Source organism: Anomaloglossus baeobatrachus, chromosome 9 (genome assembly GCF_048569485.1).
Source record: "Anomaloglossus baeobatrachus isolate aAnoBae1 chromosome 9, aAnoBae1.hap1, whole genome shotgun sequence".
Classification (NCBI taxonomy): domain Eukaryota; kingdom Metazoa; phylum Chordata; class Amphibia; order Anura; family Aromobatidae; genus Anomaloglossus; species Anomaloglossus baeobatrachus.
Window position 1 is genome coordinate 17,529,534 of NC_134361.1, and position 15,735 is coordinate 17,545,268.

At 47.9% G+C, this 15,735-nt stretch overlaps 1 protein-coding gene across 3 annotated transcripts in view; it reads right to left on the bottom strand.

Annotated features, from left to right (window-relative positions):
* Window positions 1-10,666: 10,666 nt before the first annotated feature.
* Window positions 10,667-15,735, bottom strand: part of EXOC3L2 (exocyst complex component 3 like 2) — a 41,342-nt gene continuing 36,273 nt past the window's right edge. For all 3 annotated transcript variants that reach the window (XM_075322412.1, XM_075322414.1, XM_075322413.1), the window contains exons 6-12: window positions 14,064-14,164; window positions 13,653-13,763; window positions 12,167-12,302; window positions 11,809-11,931; window positions 11,579-11,734; window positions 11,368-11,489; window positions 10,667-11,248 (exon numbers count right to left, since the gene is read on the bottom strand). In XM_075322412.1, the coding sequence (XP_075178527.1) occupies window positions 10,948-11,248; window positions 11,368-11,489; window positions 11,579-11,734; window positions 11,809-11,931; window positions 12,167-12,302; window positions 13,653-13,763; window positions 14,064-14,164 (1,050 nt within the window). In that variant the 3' untranslated portion in view covers window positions 10,667-10,947. The remainder of the gene's footprint in view (window positions 11,249-11,367; window positions 11,490-11,578; window positions 11,735-11,808; window positions 11,932-12,166; window positions 12,303-13,652; window positions 13,764-14,063; window positions 14,165-15,735) is intronic.

Below are 15,735 nucleotides of genomic sequence, written 5' to 3' on the forward strand. Positions count from 1 at the left end.
TTCCCGCGCTCATCCCCACCCTGTCGCCTGCCAATTTCACTACATAAACAAGAAACAAGCACTTTCCGGAGAAAAACCATCAACAGCTCCGGCGCTGCAGGAGTGGATATTAATACTAATTATATCGCCAGCCAACACCACCGCCCCCCCCTTGCCCCCCTACAGGCAGGAAATGGTTTATTCCAGGAATCAGGTCTGGGAACTTCTTAGTTAACCCTTAAATCACTGGAAGGGTCTCTCCTAGGACGGTCGGTGCCCAGTGCAGACGTTTCGATGGATGTTCTCCAACATGGAGATCATGGTGTCCAACTTTGCATCTAATGATCGTTGATGGGTTTGCATTGTGACCTATGGTCCAGAAATGTGACACGGCCAATGAGGAGAAGCCGACCCTGTTGGAATTATGGAATTAGGCGTCATACACATCTTTGCTCTATAGGCTTCAATATAAGAGCTCCAACCCTTTCTGACCATTGGGGGAGCCTCCAGCAGCGTAACTTGACGTACACGGACCCCAATGCATAATCTCCAACAGGGCCGCCAACTATTGGAGGCTTTTCATACTCCAGAGCCTATATGTGATGGCAACACCGACACCCATTATACTTACAACCCTGGGGGCTACTACCGGACCCCCAGCCAATCCTCAGAATCAGATAATAGTGCCACATGGTTGACTTATGACCGCAGCCCTTTCACCGTACTCCTGGTCTTCGAATTTTCTGTAACTTGCAACACTTCATATCTTCACTGCATCCTCTCCAATCTCTGGATCAATGGTGGTCCCAGTAGACAGAAACAGGGGCTAATATGGAGTTAATTCCCGTTGTGGCTGTGACAGCCCCCGGCATTTCACCAGATTTTGGAGTGTCTTCTTCCTTTGTGCGCTCAACACTAATGTTGGAAGATAATTTCTGGCTCCTATAAGTGGGGTCAAGGCCCTGTGCAGACATATTTTTCCTCGAAAAAATCAAGATCCCTGGTCTTTTTGAGACTTGTAATGCGCAGAAAAAGGCCTTCTCCGAATGTTTTTATATTGTGTAACCCTCCTCTCGGAATAGGGTCTGAATCCTAAAATGCCCTCCACCACATTTCCAAGTAGGCATTATACATACCACTAGCATTTTGCAGGCATTCTCCAAAATCAGTTTCCACCATGGTCAGACTGCCAGATTGATAAGCGTGAGTCATCACTCCAGAGAACATGGACGTGCACCACCGGGTACTTGGCATGGGGCTTGGTGATCTCAGGCATGTGTGCAGTGGCTCCACTATGGACGCCCAATATGTTATGCTCGCAGAGCACAATTATTTTACTTATGTCCCTTGCAGGCGCAGTTTGGAACTCCGCAGTGACTGATCTAATGGACGATAAGTTGAATTTTACCTACCACGCGTTTCAGTCGCTAGTGACCCCTCTTTTTTGCATGGTCTACTGCATTGTGGTTAAACTGCTATGATTCTATGAAACTTCCGCTGTATGGTAATATTACCTTAGATATCTATCAGATTAGGTATTTCACAAACTGTCTTTGGGGTAAAGATAATGTAGTGCCCCACGGGGCAGGTGGTTAACCTACTCGTTTGCTGGGCAGTCGCGGGTCGGGTCAGGTGTTGTCATGGGGTGGCCTTGCCGGTTCCCTTGCCCTGAGGTGCATAGTTAATGGTGGGGGAAGTGGGGTATTGGGGAAAGTTTGTTGTGACGCCACTTGTTAAATGTGGCCAGGAGTAGCCGCCGCTGTAGAATTCCTCGCCGGGGCAAGTGTTATGGCAGCCGGGATAGTGTCGCTCCCCACAGGCGGAGTGGGCCCCGGGTGGATGAAGAGGGTTTTAATGGCCGTTGGCACCTAAGCGCTGGGCAGCGACGCCGCTAAGGATGAACCAACACAGTCTCTGCGGGTTCAAGTTGTCGTTTACTCACAAGTTCAGCTGTCAGCCCGGTCACATTGGTCACTGCCGTTATAGGCTCAGGTCAATCCCAGGTAGGTAAGGAGGGTTAGGAGTTTGAAGAAAGAGAAGGAGAGAGAGTCCTATTTCTAGGGTGTCCTCCTCAGTGGTTAGGTACCCCGACTGAGCTCCGCTCCAAGCCCCGGGCCTAGTGAAGTCCAAGAATACCAGAGGTGTCTTGTCAGAACTATGGTCTTGACGGGTCTGTTTGTGTGAGTGTGTTGCGCCTATTTCTACCCCAAGTGGAACCCGCCAAAATAATACCCAATGACAGCCCCAAAATTGGAATGACTCAGCAGTGCTTCCCATACTACAATGTCTGTCTATGAAGATTGCATGGTTATATTCCCTTGGGCATCACGAATATGGTTGAAAAACTATTATAAGCCTATCCTAATGAGGAGAAGAAGAAGGCCAAGAAAAATGGAAAGTTGGATGTAAGCCAAGTGCGCAATTGGACTAGGCTGGAGAGGTGCTTGCCAAGCAGGAAGGCAATGGTAAGAAGAATGGAGATAGCGGAAGAGAGACCATTCATGTCCAGTCCTGCAAGAGCCAAGATGGGGAAACTTAGTGAAGAGGAGTCTGGGGCAATTCAGAGACACCAAGAGTGGTCAATCATGTGTGGTTCTTGGAAAGCATGGCGTCTACATGTGAAAATGGAGATAAAGCCAGTGCTCGAAAAGCTCCACTGTGAGTTGAGAAGGGCGAGAAACATCAATCCCCTAGAGAACAAGAAGAAAGGAGAGGTCACCAGAGGAATCCACCTGCATGCGCCCAGGACAACTGATGATTATGTCTAATGTACAGACCTGATGTGTTCCATACAGTGGCAAACTGTATTCAGAAGTCACAATGGCGCCTTGGAGTGGCCACAGTATAGGAAAGTAGAGCAGATTACAATCACATCTACACTGAGGTATTGTTACGCGGGGGACCCGGGGAAGCGTGCCAAGATGGTATAGAGACAGCTTCCGCCGGTCAAGGTCCACTGTGCGGTGTAGGGGACCGCTGCTACGGTTAAAGAGTGAGCGGGTTGCTGCTGACGATCGACTGCTACATCACAGGCGATCTGCATACACCGGCTCGCCCTAACCCATGAGGGTTGTATGGAATGGGACTCACAGCTCGGTGTACTTGTTGCACGGAGAAGCACAATGGTGCCCACGCACGTGTGCTTTAACAATAAGGTGAGTCCCGAGGAGCTCACCGAGGGTGGGAACACCGCCTACCAACAGGGTACTGCCTGGGCAGTAAGGGCAAAGCCCTCAAGTAGCCAAAATGTCTGAACAGTGGCGTAGCAGCACGCTGCCAGTCATCTAACAATAGAGAACGGTCGCACGCCGCCATATTGGCAAGCGGAGCTTTTAAGAAGGCGCAGCTCCATCCAAAGGCGGGCACGAGGCGGTGACGACGGACTTGGCCCAATCAGGGTCCACGACGTCCCAGCCCGGCCAGTCAGCGTTCACCACGTCATCAGCCTCACTGATGTCAAAGCAATCGGCTTGCGGCGCGTCATCAAGCCGTGTGACGTCAGTGGGCGAATCAAAACATGCCACGTGGTGCACATGCGCACCTTCCCGCCTCTGGGACATAGAAGCGGGATCCGCGGTTTCACGATGTGCAGGGATAACGGAACTCTTGCTGCTTCCCTGAGCAGCTATCCTCTGCACATTGCGTAGTCTCTTAGACCTTCGGCGCTGCTGAGCAGGAGGGCTCGTGGTAGGCAAGGAATAGGAGACCACATCATTCCTTGCAACACGGGAGCCACGAGGTGTAACAGGTATAGCCACATTTTCCAGCCCAGCATAAGACTAAAGGTTGGAAATCTATGGAGAATGTCTGGCACATTCCCGTAACATGGTGGATAGTAAGATGTAACAGAGCCTATGTGTGTGTTGCAGAGTGACATCATCATCCTTATATATGTGCCTACAGAGTGACATCAACACTATGTATGTGTATCTGCAGAGTGACATCACCCCTATGTATGTGTATCTGCTGAGTGACATCACCCCTATGTATGTGTATCTGCAGAGTGACATCACCCGTATGTATGTGTATCTGCTGAATGACATCACCCCTATGTATGTGTATCTGCAGAGTGACATCATCCCTGTGTATCTGCAGAGTGACATCATCCCTGTGTGTATCTGCAGAGTGACATCATCCCTGTGTGTATCTGCAGAGTGACATCATCCCTGTGTGTGTATCTGCAGAGTGACATCACCCCTATGTATGTGTATCTGCAGAGTGACATCATCCCTATGTGTGTGTATCTGCAGAATGACATCACCCGTCCCTTATGTATGTGTATCTGTAGAGTGACATCACCCCTATGTATGTGTATCTGCTGAGTGACATCACCCCTATGTATGTGTATCTGCAGAGTGACATCATCCCTATGTGTATGTGTATCTGCAGAGTGACATCATCCCTATGTGTGTGTGTATCTGCAGAGTGACATCACCCCTATGTATGTGTATCTGCAGAGTGACATCATCCCTATGTGTGTGTGTATCTGCAGAATGACATCACCCGTCCCCTATGTATGTGTATCTGCAGAGTGACATCATCCCTGTGTGTGTATCTGCAGAGTGACATCATCCCTGTGTGTGTATCTGCAGAGTGACATCATCCCTGTGTGTATCTGCAGAGTGACATCATCCCTGTGTGTATCTGCAGAGTGACATCATCCCTGTGTGTGTATCTGCAGAGTGACATCATCCCTGTGTGTATCTGCAGAGTGACATCATCCCTGTGTGTGTATCTGCAGAGTGACATCATCCCTGTATGTGTATCTGCAGAGTGACATCATCCCTGTGTATGTATCTGCAGAGTGACATCATCCCTGTGTATGTATCTACAGAGTGACATCATCCCTGTATGTGTATCTGCAGAGTGACATCATCCCTGTGTGTGTATCTGCAGAGTGACATCATCCCTGTGTGTGTATCTGCAGAGTGACATCATTCCTGTGTGTATCTGCAGTGACATCATCCCTGTGTGTATCTGCAGAGTGACATCATCCCTGTGTGTATCTGCAGAGTGACATCATCCCTGTGTGTGTATCTGCAGAGTGACATCATCCCTGTATGTGTATCTGCAGAGTGACATCATCCCTGTGTATGTATCTGCAGAGTGACATCATCCCTGTGTATGTATCTACAGAGTGACATCATCCCTGTATGTGTATCTGCAGAGTGACATCATCCCTGTGTGTGTATCTGCAGAGTGACATCATCCCTGTGTGTGTATCTGCAGAGTGACATCATCCCTGTGTGTATCTGTAGAGTGACATCATCCCTGTGTGTGTATCTGTAGAGTGACATCATCCCTATGTGACATTATCCTTGCGCGTGTGTCTGTAATGTGAGATCAGTAGTCCACCGTTATTTAACCCTTTATATCTGTCTGTTTCCCGCTTTGATGGCCTCTTTGTGTCCATTGTCCCTTTCATCCATTCCAGAATATTATGAAGCAGAGTGCAGCAATCTGCGTGCGGCGCCAGCTGAGGCGAGTGTGCGCTGATGGCGTCCATTCCTCCGCAGTAATGTAACGTCTCTCAGGAATATGATACATTTCCAGGATTGTTAGACGTCTCTGCGCTTTGATGATCACAATGAGACACGCGGAGGTGACGGCGGCACGATGACACCCACACAGCTATATATACATATATACACCAGCCTATATTTAGCCTTTCCACCTAATAAAGAACGCTGTGTTCTATGATCTGGCCGTGTCGCCGTCTCCACCTACATCACTGTAGTGTGTAATAATAGTGATCGCTGCTCCACATCTACAGCGCATAGGAAAATAAAGAGGAAACGCACAGAAGAGCGGCGCTGCACTGCCGAAGTGTACAGCAATGTGAATCTGTATTATGTAACGAGCACAAAGGCCTAGAGAAGAAAAAACAACAAATATTTAAGACATCGTGCACCACAAGGCTGAACCCGACCACCACTGAGCAACACACAGAAGAACAAGCGGTTCAGTGCTCAGAGACACGGCCGAGGTGAGGAGGCTGAACCCAACCACCACTGAGCAACACACAGAAGAACAAGCGGTTCAGTGCTCAGAGACACGGCCGAGGTGAGGAGGCTGAGCCTGACTACCACTGAGCAACACACAGAAGAACAAGCGGTTCAGTGCTCAGAGACACGGCCGAGGTGAGGAGGCTGAACCCAACCACCACTGAGCAACACACAGAAGAACAAGCGGTTCAGTGCTCAGAGACACGGCCGAGGTGAGGAGGCTGAGCCTGACTACCACTGAGCAACACACAGAAGAACAAGCGGTTCAGTGCTCAGAGACACGGCCGAGGTGAGGAGGCTGAACCCAACCACCACTGAGCAACACACAGAAGAACAAGCGGTTCAGTGATCAGACACACGGCCGAGGTGAGGAGGCTGAGCCCGATCACCACTGAACAAGACACAGAAGTACAAGGTGTTCAGTGCTCAGAGACATAACCGAGGTGAGGAGGCTGAGCCCGACCACCACTGAGCAAGATACAGAAGTACAAGGTGTTCAGTGCTCAGAGACACGGCCGAGGTGAGGAGGCTGAGCCCGATCACCACTGAACAAGACACAGAAGTACAAGGTGTTCAGTGCTCAGAGACATAACCGAGGTGAGGAGGATGAGCCCGACCACCACTGAGCAAAACACAGAAGTACAAGGTGTTGAGTGTTCAGAGACACGGCCGAGGTGAGGAGGCAAAACCTGACCACCAGTGGGAAAGACAGAATTACAAAATATTCGGTATTCAGGGACACGGCGGAGTGAGGAGTGTGAGCCTGATCACCACTGAGAAAGACACAGAAGTACAAGGTGTTCAGTGCTCAGAGACACGACCGAGGTGAGGAGGCTGAGCCCGATCACCACTGAGCAAGACACATAAGTACAAGGAGTTCAGTGCTCAGAGACACAGCTTCTCTCCAGCTGCGCCAGCTTTCTGAAATACAGACGATCCGATTAATACCTAGCCCACACATTTTTAAGCTTTCTTTCTTTTTACACCGGCTGATCACCTCAACTCACTAACCTCACTCTCCTCTGTTCCCTCCTTCCAAATACTCTGCTCCCTCCGGTTCCTCTGTCTCCACATCCTCCATGCACCCAACAGCACCGGGCACCTGCACCTAGATCCCGGCTGATGACGGATCCTGCAGCTTATCTGAAATGCCTTATTAACTATCTAATGATGGCGGACCGTTCATGACGAGGGAGAGACCTGTCACTTACCGGCAGCGGGCGGGGAGGCGCTGCTGGGGACCCGCCTGTCTGATTAGTCGCCCCTACAGCTCAGTCCACAATGGATAGTAAAGTATGTTTCTCTATAACGCCGCAGCATTTCGGGGTCAAACATACCAGACTGGAGCCATACAGCCAGCGTCTGATGCTCGCTGCTTGTGGACCGGGCACCATATGTCAGATGTCAGGTTCTCTTTAATCGTTTGCATTGACCGACTGCACTGTAATTGTTCAATAATAAAATGAATGATCAATAATAATAATTGTGCACAGAGTGTAGTGTATAAATTTAGTGATGTCCCACCTATCACTGCAGCAGGTGACACCAGTGGTCCCCAGTGGTGTCACTAAAGTCCTATGGGTCCCAGGGCACTATATGTTGCTCAGATGCGTGGGCCCCGGCAGTGTTCGGGAGCTAGGTCTAGATTTTCCCCCGGAGTTCATAACAATATTTCCTGCTTCTCCTTCACACGTTTCTTGGATTACTTCTGTTTTCTTATTCTGATGGGGTTAAATCCGTGCACATGGCCACCGTCCTATCGGCCGCCATCTACACAGGATGCGATGGTGACCTCTGCCGCCTGTTCCCTCCTGTATCCTGTTTATTTTGCTGTATCCCCTCATTGACACTTCCCTGTCACTTTGAGAAGAACATTCCAAGACCCATAAAAGTTTGTCATAAACCACTTCCAAGACCCCTCCTTGACCTGCTGATGAGTAAGAGCCCTCCTGAAGTATCTGGTTATTCTACAAGTAAAATATATCTTTGTACCGTGTTAGCCAGTAGAGATAAAAAAATTGTTTAAAAGAACAGAGAGTCCTCAGTGGTTGATACCTTTTAATGGCTAACTGAAAAGATGGTAATAATTGCAAGCTTTCGAGACTACTCAGGTCTCTTCATCAGGCATGGTATAACACAAAATCTGAAGAGTCACGTATTTATACACAACAGGACTTAGAATAGTGCAGTAAAAAAAAAAAAAAAAAAAAAAAAAAAAAAGAACAAGTTATATGAAACAGAACTATCTCTATGGCAGGGGGACAAGCTGTTCTAGCCATAAATACTGATGCAGTTCAGTGTGAAAGTTTTATTGTCCTCTGATTAGGGTCTGGTCCGGGCTGTGACACGCTCGGATGGTCAGAGGAGCACATCTTTTAACTGATGTAAAAAGACATGAATCCATGAGACACATTCATTCCTTCTCTGAATGTGTCAAAGGTCATCATAAGTTTGTACTCCCATAGTCTCCTGTCTCTCTGGGACTTGAAGTTTCCTTTCAATACCAGCAATTTCATGTCCATGATGCTGTGGTCTGGGTTACAAAAATGTTTGGCCACAGGTAGATCCATCCTTTTTTCTCTAATTGTGTGGCGGTGAGAATTCATCCTTGTCCTGAGCTGTTGTCCTGTCTCCCCTACATACAGACCCCCAGTTGGACATTTGGTACATATAATTAAGTACACCACATTGGTTGTGGTGCAGCTGAACGTACCTGGGATCTTGTAGTCCTGATGTGATCTGGGAATCTTTATCTTGTCCGTTGTCAATATTAATGGACAGGTCTTGCATTTTTTCTGGTTGCAGGGAAATGTTCCTGTTGGTGTTGGAGAGGACAGGGAGCTTCTGACAATGATGCTTCTTAGATTTGGGGGCTGTCTAAAACACAGAAGTGGGGGGTCTGGAAAAATAGATTTTAACCGGGCATCTTTTTGCAGTAATGGTTGTAGTTTCCGTGCAGCTCCTCTAAACACCTCCAGATGTGGATTGTAGGTGACTACAAGAGGGACCCGGTTGTTCTCTTCTTTGGTTTTATAATGTAGAAGATAGTTTCTTGATATTCTGGTGGCTCTTATAATCTGGTTTTCAATTGTTCTTGGGTGGTAGCCTTGATTCAAAAAGGTTTTTCTGAGGCCCTCAAGGTGATTGTCTCTATCTGTACTGTTGGAACATATCCGATTGTACCTGATAGCCTGGCTGTATACAATAGAGTTTTTTATGTGTTTTGGATGAAAACTGTCCCATTTCAGGTATGTTGGACGGTCAATTGGCTTCTTGTACAGGGATGTCTGTATTTCATTGTTCCGTAGTTTAATGATGGTGTCCAAGAAGTTGATTTCCGTGCAGGAGTAGTTGAGTGTTAGGTTGATGGTGGGATGAAACTGATTAAATTGTTCATGGAAGGTCTTCAGCTGCTCCTCAGACTCTGTCCAGATGATTAGAATATCATCAATGTAACGGTAGTAGGCCAGAGGCCTGATAGGACAAGAGGATAAAAAGTCACTCTCAAGCTTGGCCATGAAAAGATTTGCATATTGTGGTGCCATTTTGCTTCCCATTGCAGTCCCAGTCTCCTGTAGATATATGTCATTGTCAAATTCAAAGTAATTATGGGTGAGGATAAATTTTGTAAGCTTCACCACAGAATTGGCATCAGTTCCTGTATTTTCCATGAAAATTTTGCAAGCATTTAATCCATCCTGGTGTGGAATATTCGAGTACAAGGATTCCACATCCATGGTGGCAAGGATGGTTCCCTCTGGAAGAGGACCTATTGCTGATAGTTTTTTCAATAGGTCAGTAGTGTCCTGGATGTAGCTGGTTGTATCCCTTACCAAGGGTTTAAGGATACCCTCTACCCATCCAGAGACTTGTTCAGTGAGGGTGCCCACACATGAAATGATGGGTCTTCCTGGGTTTCCAGATTTGTGAATTTTGGGAAGCATGTAGAATGTGCCTATTCTTGGACTCACCGGTATCAGTTCATCAGTTCTTATGGATATGTCAGGCAGACAAGAGGCCAACTTGTTAAGTTCCTTGTAATAGTCCTGTGTAGGGTCAGACTCCAATTTCTTATAGTAGCGTGTGTCCATCAGTTGTCTGTGTGCTTCCTTCATGTAGTCTGATTTGTTCATCATGACGATTGCACCCCCCTTGTCTGCAGGTTTAATGATGATTTCTTTGTTGGTTTTCAAAGATTTTATGGCCCTTCTCTCCTGGGCACTGATGTTGGATGGTTGCCTCCTGTGTGTGTCTAGGAAAGTGGATTTTACCAAATGTCTGGTTATTCTAGGGACTCTTGGAGGCTCCAGAGGGACATAATCCTGGAAAGGAAACCATTGTAATCTATGGACCAGAAGATAAAACAGGGAAGCCGCTATAGGGGGCGCAGAGGTGGTATCTGCCCCAGACCCTGATGAGGTCCCAGTCTTCATACTAGACAACAATGGAAGCTGGTGACCTGCCCATCATTCTGGGGTCCAGGAGTGTCCATGTTCCTGCCCGCTATGGGGAACCTCTGATGTGGTCACTTCTTGGCTTTTATTGCATAAATAAAATACAGAGGAAAATGAGCATCTATTAATTCAGAATATCTAATAATCCAGCATCACTTCTATACTACCGGCCATTGGACATTTGGTGGGATGTGTCTTGAGAGAAATGACGAGGACAATACGGACTGTTAAATTAATCTTTATTACATTGACTATTTAGAATATATACTACATATACATAGATAACATCTTATTACTCTCCAAGAGAAGCCTCCGTGCCACCACCTGATACCCCGCTCAAGAATGGTGGAGTGTCCCTCAAGGCCATGACTCTACTGGAGTGCAGGGAAGAGAACTGGGCTCTCGCCATTGCCCATAATGTCAATCGGACATAGTAAGACATCTCACGTCCATCACTCTTGTAGCTTCAGCTTTTATCCATGATATTGGCCAAACATGTCTGTGGCCATCTAGAGTTGCGTGTTCTCTTCTCCGTTACCTAAACCACCACCAGCAGGGCTTGAAATGTTTATTCCCCGACGGCTCAGCCGATTGAAAGTCCTGCGGCCAAACTGGGAGACTCGAGAGAGATTGATATTTACGCAGCGGGTGTCTCGTGTGAAGCTAATGTCAGTGAAGAAGCCCGGAGCTCCCCGACACAAAGGGAACGCATCTGCACCTTCTAAGTCATGGAGGACGCCCAAGATCTGCTGTCTGGAGCTTGGATCCCAAAGGCCACGAACATCAAGTAGAGAAGACAGATGACGTTTCCTGATAGAAGAACAGTCATCAATGGAGACAATATAAGAATCGTGGGTGAGACGGACAAAAGTGAGACAAGATACAGAGAAACACAATGAGTAATGACGCGCTCAGGACCGTGCACTCACCTGAAATCCGGGAAGTCAGACACCAGCATCCCAACTTCCATCTGGATGGACGCAGTATCCTCTAGCACAAGAATCTCAGTGAGACGGGGTATGACCTGGTCCAGGGTGGTTTCTGGAGATTCCTATAGAGAGAGAGGAGACGTGATCCTATATTGGGTTTGACCACCGGCATGTTGACTTCAACTCAGGATCTTCAGAAAACGTCACTTACCAACCTGCTGAAGATATGTCCCAGCTGCTTGGACTCTTCCCTCAGCTTGGAGGCCACTTTCCTCCTGGTCTTTGATGTGGTGCAGGACATTTTGCCTTGTATGAGAGGACGAACCAGCTCCAGTAAGATTCTGCGATGGAGCTCCGATATGGCGGCCTGCAGAGAAATACATCATCAACCTCCACGACCCATCTAGGAGCCATAGAATTGGCCGTGCTGAGGACACGTACCTGGTAAGGGCCTGGGCTTAGTTTGCGGAGGGCAGCTGTTCGCTCTCCCAGGATGGACACAATCCCATCACATGCATCTGAATTGCTCAGCCAGCGTCGGCCCAGGAGCTTCTTGGAAAATGGCTGTTGTGAGAATAGATAGACCCTCAATCGGGATGATAATTGCCCCATGCATCCTGCTAAGAGCGCGTGCATGCAGAGCCCACTTGGATTTTAAAGCCTAGTTAAAAAAAAGGTGTCCACATCCCAGCCCAAGGTAAGATGCCAGCGTCATGCCCGTGGTACTAGGAGGATGCGGTCACCGAGCATACAACCCAAATCTGATGTGAGCCAAGACAACCACGTTACAGGACCATACCTTTATGTCAAGCAGGATCAGGTCGGACATGGCCCTCGTGGCCAGAGCGGTAATCCGGATCAGAGATCCCTCAGCCTGACTCTTCACATCTGCTCCATCTCCTTTTGCGATCTGCGCCATGCGGCCGGCGAATTCCCTGAGAATGAAGTGTAACAACTAAGATGCTGCAGGATTTTATTTATTTTTACTAAACAATAAATGAATGATTGATAAAAAAATGGAGTTTATAGAAAATATGTATTAAATGCAAAGGATTCCCATGAGCTGGGAGAGAGCATGGTGGCTCAGTGGTTAGCACTGTACGGTGGCTCAGTGGTTGGCACTGTACAGCGGCTCAATGGTTAGCACTGTACGGTGGATCAGTGATTAGCACTGTACGGTGGCTCAGTGGGCAGCACTGTACGGTGGATCTGTAGTTAGCACTATATGGTAGCTCAGTGGGTAGCACTGTAGGGTAGCTCAGTGGGTGGCACTGTATAGCGGATCAGTGGTTAGCACTGTACGGTGTCTCAGTGGTTAGCAGTGTACAGTGGCTGAGTGGTTAGCACTGTATGGTGGATCAGTGGGTAGCATTGTATGGTACCTCACTGGTTACCACTGCACGGTGGCTCAGTGGTTGGCACTGTACAGCGGCTCAGTGGTTAGCACTGTACGGTGGAACAGTGGTTAGCACTGTACGGTGGCTCAGTGGTAGCACTGTACGGTGGATCTGTAGTTAGCACTGTATGTTGGATCTGTAGTTAGCACTATATGGTGGCTCAGTGGGTAGCACTGTAGGGTAGCTCAGTGGGTAGCACTGTACAGTGGCTCAGTGGTTAGCACTGTATGGTGGCTCAGTGGTTAGCACTGTATAGTAGATCTGTGGTTAGCACTGTATGGTGGCTCAGTGGTTAGCAATACTGCTTTGCATCATGGGGTTCTAGGTTTAAATCCCACCACGGACAACATCTATAAGAAGTTTGTATGTTCTCCCCGTGTTTGGGTGGGTTTCCGCCCCACATTTCAAAAATATACTGTTGGGGAATTTATAGTGTGAGCCCCAATGGGGACAGAGATGCTGAAGTCTGTAAAACGCTATTGAATTAATGGCGCTATTTAAATGAATGAATAATAAGTTACTGGCTGTAATTTGCCCCTATTATCATTAGCTGGTGCTGTGCTGTACATTGTCTATATCAGTGATATTATATATTAGTTGCATTGCTTCTGCCGTCAGTAGGTGGCGCTGTACATTGTCTATATCAGTGATATTATATATTAGTTGCATTGCTTCTGCCGTCAGTAGGTGGCGCTGTGCATTCTCTATATCTGTGGGTTACAGATTGGCTGTCATCTGCTCATGCGACCATTAGGTGGCGCTGTGCTGTATGTTGCCTATATCGTCCATATAACCAGGTCGCGGTCATGGTGGATCTTTTCTGGGCTTTTTTCCCTATTCGAGGAATATATTTACACGCTAGAAACAGACAGATTGAAGGTCACTCACTGGAATAGGGGGCAGCAGTTGACGATACTGATGATCCGGTAGATGAAGGCCTCGGCCGTCTCTGTCAGTCCTTCCTGCTCCAAATAAAATCTCTCCACGGACTTGTGGAATCTGGTGAAAGGGAGAAGAAGTGAAGGGAAGACCACGTGGACTGTGAGCCCCCGGAGCAGCGATCCGCTCTGTACCCGCCTGTCCTTCATGTAGTTCATGTGTAGTGTACCGCTGTTAGGTATATATTTCTCATGTACAGCTCTAATTATTTGAAGGTATAAAAATAATGATTGTTAATGACCTGTGACCTCCCATCATGACCTGTGACCTCCTATCATGACCTAAGATGCAGAGCTCATGTTCTGCTTCTTGGCCTTACAGTGGCTGCCCCCCAAAATGTGTCTGTCCAATGTAAAATACCTGCACAAGAAATCGGAGAAGCAGCAAAGGCAGGTGAGAGCCAACATCACCCCGAAACCTTCACTGATCAACGGCGCCCGGTCAATGTGCGGCTTCATGATCTATTAGGAAGAGGAACATCGGTGAGAGATCAGATAGAGAATGGTGGTTGAGAATGGATAAAATAAAATGGTCAGAGAACAAATAATGGACCAAGAGGTCGGAGAACACATAATGGACCGAGAGGTCAGAGAACAAATAATGGACCAAGAGGTCGGAGAACACATAATGGACCAAGAGGTCGGAGAACTGATAATGGACCAAGATGTCGGAGAACAGATAATGGACCGAGAGGTGGGAAAACAGGTAATGGACCGAGAGGTGGGAGAACAGGTAATGGACCAAGAGGTGGGAGAACAGGTAATGGACCAAGAGGTGGGAGAACAGGTAATGGACCAAGAGGTGGGAGAACAGGTAATGGACCGAGAGGTAGGAGAACAGGTAATGGGCCAAGAGGTGGGAGAACAGGTAATGGACCAAGAGGTCAGAGAACAGATAATGGACCGAGAGATCGGAGAACAGATAATGGACTGAGGGGTGGGAGAATAGGTAATGGACCGAGAGGTGGGAGAACAGGTAATGGACCGAGAGGTGGGAGAACAGGTAATGGACCGAGAGGTAGGAGAACAGGTAATGGACCAAGAGGTGGGAGAATAGGTAATGGACCAAGAGGTCGGAGAACAGATAATGAACCAAGAGGTGGGAGAACAGATAATGGACTAAGAGGTGGGAGAATAGGTAATGGACCGAGAGATGGAAGAACAGGTAATGGACCAAGAGATAGGAGAACAGGTGATGGACCGAGAGATCGGAGAACAGATAATGGACCAAGAGGTGGGAGAACAGGTAATGGACCAAGAAGTGGGAGAACAGGTAATGGACCAAGAAGTGAGAGAACAGGTAATGGACCGAGAGGTGGAAGAACAGGTAATGGACCAAGAAGTGGGAGAACAGGTAATGGACCGAGAGGTGGGAGAACAGGTAATGGACCAAGAGGTGGGAGAACAGATAATGGACCAAGAGGTGGGAGAACAGATAATGCACCAAGAGGTCAGAGAACAGATAATGGACCAAGAGGTCAGAGAACAGATAATGGACCAAGAGATCGGAGAACAGATAATGGAAGAAGAGGTGGGAGAACACATAATCGACCGAGAGGTCGGAGAACCGATAATGGACCAAGAGGTAGGAGAACAGATAATGGACCAAGAGGTAGGAGAACAGGTAATGGACCAAGAGGTCGGAGAACAGATAATGGACCAAGAGGTAGGAGAACAGATAATGGACCAAGAGGTAGGAGAACAGATAATGGACCAAGAGGTCGGAGAACAGATAATAGACCAAGAGGTCGGAGAACAGGTAATGCACCAAGAGGTCAGAGAACAGATAATGGACCAAGAGGTCAGAGAACAGATAATGGACCAAGAGATCGGAGAACAGATAATGGAACAAGAGGTGGGAGAACACATAATCGACCGAGAGGTCGGAGAACCGATAATGGACCAAGAGGTAGGAGAACAGATAATGGACCAAGAGGTCGGAGAACAGGTAATGGACCAAGAGGTCGGAGAACAGATAATGGACCAAGAGGTCGGAGAACAGATAATGGACCAAGAGGTAGGAGAACAGATAA